General features: G+C 42.5%; 1 protein-coding gene across 1 annotated transcript; it reads left to right on the top strand.

Annotated features, from left to right (window-relative positions):
• The first annotated feature begins 6,437 nt into the window (after positions 1-6,437).
• On the top strand, positions 6,438-10,752 carry rassf10a (Ras association domain family member 10a). Its single transcript, XM_047597096.1, has one exon. The coding sequence runs from the start codon at positions 6,819-6,821 to the stop codon at positions 8,247-8,249; it is 1,431 nt and encodes a 476-aa protein (XP_047453052.1). The 5' UTR covers positions 6,438-6,818; the 3' UTR covers positions 8,250-10,752.

Below are 10,752 nucleotides of genomic sequence, written 5' to 3'. Positions count from 1 at the left end.
CTGTGTCTTGCACAAAACAAGAGGTTTGTCCCAAAGAAAAGAAATCAAATTTTTACCTTTTTGTATGTTTTCTCTATTAAAAACAATACTAAGAATAATAATTATAATAATCTAATCTTTGGGAAATTGTTTATTGATAGTAGCATATAGACTATATTTTAATTCCACGATCTAAAAAAAAAAGAAAAAAAGTATGTTAATAACAAACTATAAGAGAAATTTAACAGTTCAGGTACCTTTGTTTTTTCGTGCAACAGGTGACTCTTCATCTAGATTTAAAGTAAATAAGTGAAGACAGATAAAATTATAATCCTTAAGATTTTAGTTTTGGCTGTGAGGTACTGCTGCGTTTACATGGACGCTGATAATAATCAGAATAAAAACAGCAGCTCCTAACAACCATGTAAACTGTGTGCTGGTTTATCTCTGAGCGTGAGAAAGATTCTTCATCTGTTTCTCATAGAATTTTCTGTAAACACACATATCTTGTCGGATTATTTTATTAAGCGTCCATGTAAACACTTAATCAGAACAAATTCAATCAGGTTAGAGAATTGTTGTCGATGTAAACGTAGCCAGCGTCAATCATGTGAGATTTTCACAATAAAAGCCATTCTGCGTTTTATTCAGTGCTTTTAATTTGAAACGGCAGCAGGAAATGTAAAAATAAGGATTATAATTTTACTGTTTTCTGTCGATTTAAAAGCACTGTGAGTTTAAAAAAAAAGAAAAACAAGGGGAAAAGAGTCGGTTTGATCTGGTTTCACTCTGGTTTCGGTCAAGTGTGAACGCCTCCATGTCAGCCGCTCCGACGCATTCACAGCTCAGCTCGCCTGGACCGCTTTAACTCTAGATGACAGAAGCTCCCTTCAATCAGTCCCGAGGCTGGTTTACTTTCCGGTTGTGTAACACTACGTCAGAATTAAAGTCGTTTTTACGAATCAAAAACCAAAAACCGTCAATGGAGTGTAACTGTAGCAGGTGTCGTCTGGTGGTTCGTCTGTGTCATGCTCAGCAGCATGAAGTGCCTTTGGCTGGAGACAGCAGTAGACATTTCTATTCTGTTTCACAATAGTCCTGATTATTTGGTGTTGTAAGTCGGTGTGTGTATAAAGAAACGGCATCTTAGTGTGTAATAAACAAAAAAGAAACCACTTCATGTTGGTCTCCAGTGTTCAGTGGAGCCACCTGGTCCAGAATTCATCCCTTAAAGGTTGTTTCTTCTTGTAATTTGCGGACGGACAGAAATTAACCATTCCGAACAGTCTTTTTTTTCTTTCTTTTTTTTTTCCAATTCAGTTGACGATGAAGAGAAGATTAACCCCAGCATTATGAAACTGGTTTCCACTGATCTTATTTTATTTGTAATAAACCAGAATAAAGATGCAATTCTAACTGGAAAGTTAAAAATTTATGTTAAATTGGAAAATATCACTGTAAAGCACAGACTTTACACATGTCAGCTCCTCTGGGTCTCAGTGTTGTGTTCTATCCTCAGCTCTTACTAAAACTTTGCAACCCCTAGTGGACAAACTGGGAATGGCAGTTATTTTTACCAATCTGGCCCCTTATTCATCTAGTAACAGACAACTCATGTCGAATTATTCCTTAAAAACTGGATTTAAAATGCAGCTAAAGATGATCTATCTGGGACTTAGTCCGGTCAGCAGAACTTTTCCCAGAAATAACTTTTACTGAGTCATCTGGATCACTCATGCGGTGAAGCGTAGGAGGCTGACAGGCTGCTAACTCGGCATCTGTTCAGGAATTTCTGGAAATGATTTAAACCTCCGAAGGTTAATAAAGTAAATGCTCAAAGGGCCCAGGGGTTTCCGAATTTAAAAAATAAATAAAGAAGAGAAGTTGAACAGAACAGCGTGACTCACAGAGGTTTTTATTCCAGTAAAGAGAAAGAAAAAACAAATAAGACCTCTTTAATTTAACACGAGTCGCAACAGTTTTGACCAAACACCCTAAAGACCTTTGTTGTTTCTCCCTTCGCCATGCTTGTGACTCATCCCGACAGGGTGCAGAAAAAACAAACCCTTTAAAAGTCTGCCGCTTCGGATTTTCCCAGAGCGGTAGTGGCAGTAATTTGTCGTTTGTAGACGCTGCAGCATCAACATGTAAACATGCAGGCGTTAAATGAACCCACCGGAGCCTCTGTCTGGACATTACCCACCACCTGCTTACCAAAGACAGTCATACCGTGACACAAAACACTGAGCAAACGTTCACAAGCTACAACAAGCTTCTGCCAAAAAAAAAAAATAAAACAACACCCACAGACGCCCGAGGAAGAATATTAACAGATGTTTTAAAATTTAAATATGGACGCCTCTTAGGATGCTGGCCTGAGGGTCGTCCGAAACTGTGACTTATTAAAATGCCCTGAACGTCTGTTCGCCATTACCTGGACTCCGCTTCACTGTTATTAAACGTCCACTCGTTACAATCAAGCAGAGGATGAAAGGCAGCATCAGGCCTCTGAACGGGCTTCAGGGTTCAGAGAGCCGCTGACTTTCTCAAATCACCGTCGTCCGTGTGCGTCAGTGTCGTCTTGTGTGTGCACGTTGGGTATTTATCTTCTATTCCGGACCACATGTGGCACAGAAAACCCTGTCTGTAATCAAACCCAAAATGGCCTTGAAATCTTTTCTCTCTCCGGTGCGGCGCGTTCCGTGTGCACCGAGGTTGTTTTGTTTTGTTTGTTTTTTTTTTTCCTTTTTTTATAAGGTGCTTTGTATAAAAGTGACAATAACGTTTATTACAGATGTTGTGTATATCTTTGATATTCTAATGTTTATCCTATTTTGCGAATAAGAGAATACGTTTAGGAAAAAAAAAATCCAAAAGCTAGTAAATGTGTGTGTATTGGTACTGCACAGGGTCTGATCTTTGCTTTGTAACATTTTTTTTCTCCCCCCTCCCCATGGCTAAAAGTATGTTAGATATTTTCTAGCTTTGTAGAGACTTTGTACGCATATGCTATTCAGTTTAAATAAATGGTCAGTTCTAAACTGTGCTCTTGACTTTTGTCTTTACTCATTAGTATCTCTTATACAGTGATGCATCCCTCAGAATTTTCTACTTTTCTGCATAAAAACTATTCAAAACATTTACAGATTTTTGTCCTAATAGTAGAAAAACCAGAACAACACACGAAACAGAAATATACCTGTGTATTTGTCTATTCATTCATTATTCAGTCGTCTTCAGCAGCCTGGAGGAATTTTAACCCATTCCTCAGACCAGAACCTCTTCAGCTCAGAGATGTTGGTAGGTTTCTTCACATAAACTGCTCACTTCAGGTCCTTCCACAACATTTCTTTTGGATTAAAATCAGGACTTTGACTTAAACATTTGTCTTTTGTTGAACGACTTGTGTTCTTGGGCTCATTTTTTTTTTTTTTTTTTGCACCATGACCCAGTTTCTCTTCAGATTCAGCTCATGGACAGATGTCCTGACATTTTCTTTTAGGATTTATTGGTATAACTCAGAATATTTTGGTCCATCAGTGATGACAAGCCGTCCTGGGACCAAATGCAGCAAAACTGGCCCAAACAAGGACATTACCACCCCAGGATGAGGTTCTGGTGCGGGGTGATGCTGTGTTGTTTTTCACATTTAGCTTCAACAAGTGTGCCTGTAGTATCTCTCATGAGCACCAGGTGGAGCCATACCCAAAGAATTTCATACAAAACTCTACCACAACTCAAAATATCATTTCCTGTCCTTCTAAACCAAATATCGCTTTATTTTTATCCATTTATTTGCCTTAACCGCTTCATTCCTTTGTGTCTATTTGATATTGAGCAGTTATGCAGAGTCTTTGCAGGATGAGCATATGTTTCTCTTTTTTTTGTAAATCAAATGGATACAGAGATGTAATCTCGGCTCACCTGGAAGACTTTAATTTCCATCAGCAATCTCCAAAGGCCAATAATAAGTCTGTAGGTCAAACAGACACAGTGACCTAACAGGAAATTAGTTCAAAGATAAGACTCACATCCCAGACATAGCTCCAGCAATCCTCTTAATCCAAATCTACCGATGGTGATGCAAGCTGAGAGTGTGCATGTGTACACATGTGTCCGTGAGCAACACACACTCTGCTCGTCATCTAAGTGTGTGTTCACGTTCCCAGATGGTTTTCTAAGTAGTTATTTCACCAACAAAGCTGGCCTGATGCATTAGTCCGAGCAGAGGTCACAGTACACAAACACACTAATGGTGCCCGCTGGGGATGAGCACTCGCCATTAATGTAACACGCACCACACACCAAAAATACCCTCCACGGCGGATACATCCTTTTATGAGTTTCGTCGACCATATTTTGCCCAGAAATAGTGGACAGAGCGGATTAATGGGGTCAGACGCTATATGAGACGGATTTCTTTCTGCTTTCTGCTCAATCCAGCTGAGCCCTGAAACATTCAGCTGTGTGCAGATTATGACGATGAAACTGTGCATGAGAGCACACCGCAGCAAAACTCCGCTGAGTAAGAGCTTCATCAGTGTTTTAGCTCCGGCCTCAGTTCTTCTCGGCTTGTAACGGAAAGTCCTGGTTTGGGGGAAATGTTCGTAAGGTGTTGAGAACAGCTCATTTCACGTGTGACTTCCTAGGTTTTCTGGAACAACAATAATACAACTCCAAAACTATGCAAAGGCATTCAACTTCTACAAAGATCTTGCAATTATGTGGAACTGGTTTTAAGCGTAAAGTAAGCAGCTGCGGAGAAATTTAAACCTTAAAACAAGAATATGTCTTTAAATCTTAAAAGTACGAGCTTAAACCAGGGCAACTGGACTTGACTGGACTGAAGACATTTCATCTGAAGTAGCTGCTTCAGTACTGGAGTGGTAAACGTCATCAAGAGTCCCTACGAGTCCAGTTAACGTCGTTTAAGCTTCTTTTTTTGGAGATATAGCATAACCTGAGTGATTGACTGCAAATAACCTTCACAGACTTCAAATGGTGTTCAAGAGAAGAGTCCATATGAATGTCGCCCTCTTGTGGTGTTGCATGTTGGTCAAATTCTGGAGGTAAGTTGGATGCTAAGCTAATGTTTTGTAATTTAGTCATATAAAGTTTTCTTTCTCATTTTATAAAATATAATTTATATTTCCACTGATTACACCTTTACCTTTTCTACATTAAGTTACCTGGTCTTGCTAACTGTAAACCCTGGCGGCTCACAACTTAGTGTTACCACTTGAACGACAGGCACTATGTGAAAAACCGAATTCCCGAGTGGTGACCGTGAAAACAGCAGATATTAAAGAACTCCACCATAGAAATAAATCAATAAAATAATTTGTTAAAGTGCTCATATGACTTTTAAGCTTGAAAACATCTCAGGTTTCCCTCTTCCCTCTTCCCATGCTCCTCACTTTAGTGTATATATATATGACACTGAGTTCTACCGCTATGCAGATGACATCCTATTGTATATCATGTTAAAACCTGACATCAGGTGACGTCAATATTATTTCCTTGCTGGAATTAAGAGCTGGATACACAATAATGTTGTGTAACTAAAAAACAAAGAAACAAACAAATCAGAAGTGATTATAATTATGCCATATCTGTCTGCCCACTGGTTGCTTCTCTCCTCCTGTCTGAGGAACCATTTTAAGCAGTGAAACCTAGTTGTTATTTTTGACTCTGGTGGTGCAGATTTGCTTTGTCTTGCAGAGACAGATAACTAAAATCAGGTCATACTTCTCCCCTGCAGACTTACAAAAGGTCATTCGATCTTTATTCCTTAATGCTTAGGCTTTTTTCATCATTTGAAGCTATACACCAGCAAAGCACATTTAACTGAAATTATTATTTATTTATTTATTTTTTGCAATATCCTGGATGGAAGGAAATGAGGTGAGTAAGCTATTGCAATGCATTTTGTTCTTGTATAAGTATGCACAATTTACACACTGTTATTAATCCAAAATGCTGCTGCCATCCATTACAGTCACTCTGTTTTGGAACTGATTAACAAAGTTCCTAAAGAGCCTAAACATCCGTAACATCCTCTTGCTCGATTTAACCATGGATGGGAATTTTGCTCGTTCTGGCCCTCAGTATCATCTTCAGTCATTGTCCTCTTTTAATTCTGTCTTTTATCATATTACTTATTCCTAACAGATGGCATTTGTTGTCCTCTATTGTCATTTTTGTGTCTTTGATGTTGTTTTGTACGTGATTTTCATCCTAAAAGAAAATGTGTTCAATAAATAAAGGTTTTATTTTTTATTAGGGAGTCAGTCAAGCAAAGTGGCATCAGCCTTCACCTTCAACTTGACAATAGCCACTTTCATATTTCCTTGTGGAGAGGTGACAGTGTTTATATGAGAGAGAGAGAGAGAGAGAGAGAGAGAGAGAGAGAGAAGGGGGAGTGTCCCAGTCGTTACAGCTCTACCTCCCATTTCGTCCCACGCTCCAGAGCAGCTTGTCCTGACACAAGGACGCACGTCCCCTCCTCTCCCCAGCTCTCCTCTCCTCTCCTCTCCTCTCCTCCAGCGGATCAATCTGCCGGAGAGAGAGACATGAGGTCCCGGCAGACTGGCCGCGGACAGACCTATGAGGGAACATGAGTGGATGTAATTTCTCTCAAGACAAGTCAGACAGCTTGATTTTTTTTTTTAAAGTGTAACGAGGTTCACTTTCCTCGTGCGTATTGAAGAGCGACGGGAGAATTAGTTGTTGGATATTTTGCATCAAATTCTCCTTGAGAAATAATAATATAAAACACACTTTTATAAATTGGAGTTCCCGCTGAGCAACTTTTTTCCTGTCTTGGAGTTATTCCGGAGATGGAGCCGGAGGACGGGAAGATCTCGGTATGGGTCTGCCGGGAGGAAAAGCTCGTCTCCGGGCTGACGAAGCGAACCACCTGCGCCGACGTGGTCAAGGTGTTGCTGGAGGACCAGAACCTGCAGCAGGGCGCCTCGGCGGCGATGCTGTCCGGCTCCCCTCAGTCCTACTGCGTGGTGGAGAAGTGGAGAGGCTTCGAGAGGATTTTGCCCAACAAGACCAAAATCCTCCGGCTGTGGAGCGCCTGGGGAGACGAGCAGGAGAACGTCCGCTTCGTCCTGGTGAAGAACGAAGCGTCGCTGCCCAACAACGGGCCCCGCAGCGCAGAGGCCCGAGTAGTCCAGAGCAGGGAGAGCGGCGGCCCGGGCGGACTGCTCAAGGGCACCGCCAGGACATGCTGGACCGCCGCGGCTGCTGCTGCCAACCTGTCCCAGGAGAAGCAGAGGCGCATCGTCAGGAAGGCTTTCAGAAAGTTGGATAAAATGAACAAAAAGAAAGAGCAGACGGTTTCTAAGGATAAGGGCTCCGTGGAGAAGATGGAGACGTTGGTTCACCTGGTGATTTCTCAGGACCACACTATCCGGCAGCAGATCCAGAGGATCAAGGAGCTGGACCGGGAGATCGAGCGCTACGAGGCCAAAGTACACTTCGACCGTATCAAGAGACATGGGGTGAACTATGTGCAGGACACATATATGGTGGACGCATCGGATTCTTCTTCGGACTGTAAGCGCAAAGCGGAGCGTCAGGACGCGCGGTGCACCGCGGAGGCGCTTGCGCAGTTCGAGGAATACGCGCGCCGGTGCGAAGAGGTGGTGAGGCTCCAGGAGGAGCTGACGGAGCGGGAAGCGCTGGTAGAGAGCATCACCGGGGAGATCCAGGAGGAGCTCAACCGGAGGTGGATGAAGCGGAGGCGGGAGGAGAGAGGGACGGAGGCGGCGCAGGATGCAGACAGCCTGGCGGAGGAGATGTGCCTCACCGCGTCCACCGCTCCAGCTGTAGAACCGGATGTCGAAAGTCTGTCTGAGAACGAGGTCGCGCTGGAAGAGGAGAGGATCAAAACCCAGCTGGACACCAGTCTGTACATCGGCCTGAGGCTGAAGACGGACCTGGATGCCATCAGGGGGGACTTGGACCTGAGTCTGGCACTCTGGGAAACCAAAGAGAGCGAACTGTTGGACCTGCTGGCCAAAGTGGAAACCATGGAGATAGAGCAAGTGAACAAAAACGATGATGGAAAAGGAGAGGTGGGTGCAGGGGGCGCTGAGGCCGAGGCAGCTGGGTCCGCCGAGAAGAGCGGCTGCTGGGTGGAGCAGGCCCGAGGTCTGTCCAAGGCCTGTAACACAAACGACGAGGACTCGGACACGGGCCTGAGCTCCATGCACAGCCAGGACTCTGACAACCCACCTGTGTGCGAGTCACTGGTGTAGACACGCTGGACTTTTATGCAAATTCAAAGCCACAAACTCAGGGGCAGAGAAATCAGTGTTGGCAATATAGCGGGGGATGTTCTCCTCTTCCCAAATTGCACCTCTGCATGGACACTGTAATTCTATAGCAATAATTCCTGTAAGTAGTCAGTGCACAATAAGCTAGAGTGGACAGCATGCTTAGTTAGAGGACTGTGCTGCTCTATAGCTGACCTTTGACCTCCATGAGGAAAGTCAACAAAGCACCACTTATTAGGAGGAGAACTAGCCTAGAAGAGTATTATAACAAGTCACTAATAATCTGTAGTCTTCCGACATCAAGATATTGATCGCAGGTTTACAGAAATGTTGTCTAATGAAGTGACCGAAAGGCTGAAATGTTGTTTCAAAAGAACTTAGTACGTCAGCATAACATCTGAGAGGTTTCCTTTTAAAGGTGAACATCAGGTGAGCCTCAATGGAACAGATGTCCATCAGTGTATAACATGCTCCAGTTAAACACAGTAAAAGAAAAATAAAAAACCTTGCAGAAGTCATAACCGCAAAACAAATGTTAAAACACAAAACTGTTTTGAGAAGAGCAGAGCTGATAGATCACTTGATATTGTCCTGTCCTGTAGCGTCTGGCTCTCACGCACAAAAACTCATATTTGTTTAAACATGCCACAGAGCGGAACGGAGGCAAAGTTAACACACACCGTCTTTTATTGACTGGGTTTAAACACGACACGTCTGTTTATTGAGATTTTCGGCGTCACAGGTCATCGAGGGGGCGTTTCTGGGAATCGTCTCCCACATTTCTAAACCCACCACTTTTGAAAACAACATAAAACCAACATTCGTTTCATCTGAATCAGCGTTTCAACCTCACTCGTTGCTCCAGACTTCCTAAATTGATTCCAGCTTCGATTCACAGGCTCCCGAATCAATTCAATACCAATTCATTTAGAGGGATTTCAGAAGCTAACTTACTTAAAACTTAAGCTGATGTTGTCATTGCTTCCAGAGATTTGTGGTATTTCTGCGTTATTTTATCTCTAGTTTCTCATGTTTCATGTGTATTTGCTTTTGTCCAGCTCTTCTCTTTTGCTAAATCCAATCATTTGGATTGGATTGCTATCGTTTTGGATCTCCCTCCCACGTAGACTAATCTTGTTGCCCGGCCTGGAGAGATTTCCAAGGAGAGGATGCAGCAAATGACGTGTAATTGAGAAATCGACACCAGGATTTCATAAATCGATATCGAATTGAAAAATTACTTTTGTTTTAAATGCAGCTCTAATTATAAGCTAACAACACTTAAAAGGGATGGAAGGTGTTTTACCTGAGCTGTAGAGTCCAAGAAGAGCCACGAAAAAGAAAAAAAAGGAAAGAGTAAAGTAAATATTACTCCAAAAATAAAAATAATATCGTAAAGTAGATTTATTTATCTGAGTTGGATTCACAGCAACAAATGAAGAGGGAACCCTTCTTATTGTGCAGAGAAAAGACAAATTATTCCCAATTTGTTGAAATCCTGTATTTGATTTAACATTTCCCATAATGCAGCTGGATATGATCTTTAGCTTCCTAAAGGCTCTGTGCTTTGAAATCGGACCTCGCAGCTAGCCAGTTAAATCTTAGACAAGTGTGATGATTTCATCTGGATAAACAAAAAACAATTTATCTGCTCCAGTTGTGAGTGAATCCATGGGTGAAATTGCCACTCTTTAAAGGGCTCCATGAAAAGCTTCTTACTCAACCGTACTCGATGCAAGCAGACGAGAAAAGCCAGGTGTTTAAGTCAAGTAAAAAGTAATAAAAACCGAAACAGAAGCAGGAGATATGTGCAGTACACTAGACTATGAATCCACCGTCAACAAATTCATGCAAATAATTTACGGAAGCATTTTGGGCCTCTTTGGTTTTCCATATTTCCTTTCCTGCAGTTATTTTTAGTTTCTGTGTAAACACCTGGCGCAGAAATCCAAACATATATCGTCCTTTTTCGTCTTCGCAGACTTTCAGACTTGCACTTATGAACCGTCTGTGAGTGCAAACACCAGGAAGATTTTAAGATGCTTTTGGGAGACACAGCCCCCGTTTAGTAATCCGCGCAGTCCCTGAACACTGTGACATTAAGAGGGAACTATTTTAAGGCTCACTTTTTATCCTGGAAATAGTCGCGGCGGTGCGGCGTTAGCTCTGCCTCCTGGTACGCTCTGGCTCAGACCTGCAACACGTTATTTACAGACTCAACCCTTTACTGTGTACTTTGTCGGGATGTTGTGTCGTTGGTTCCTAACATGTTTGACTTTGTCTTAACTGTGTAACACCTAGTAGAAAACTGATGATGCTGTATTTAAATGACGTCTCTTGATCAGGAAGCTTCTCGGCCTCAGGCGTTTGGTCCCGCTACGCGTGGATGGACGGCTCCAGACGCTGCGACGACGCAACTCACGTGCATCAGTCAGCACATTATCACACACGACTGCTAGTGTTGAAATAAATGGCTAAAATCCGA

The sequence above is a fragment of the Mugil cephalus genome, chromosome 10, assembly GCF_022458985.1.
Source record: "Mugil cephalus isolate CIBA_MC_2020 chromosome 10, CIBA_Mcephalus_1.1, whole genome shotgun sequence".
Classification (NCBI taxonomy): domain Eukaryota; kingdom Metazoa; phylum Chordata; class Actinopteri; order Mugiliformes; family Mugilidae; genus Mugil; species Mugil cephalus.
Note: the sequence above shows the minus strand (reverse complement) of the source record. Positions and strands in the feature narration are given on the sequence as shown.

Excerpts from the sequence above, each read along its gene's own strand:
- rassf10a (XM_047597096.1), top strand. The coding sequence starts at position 6,819 with ATGGAGCCGGAGGACGGGAAGATCTCGGTATGGGTCTGCCGGGAGGAA.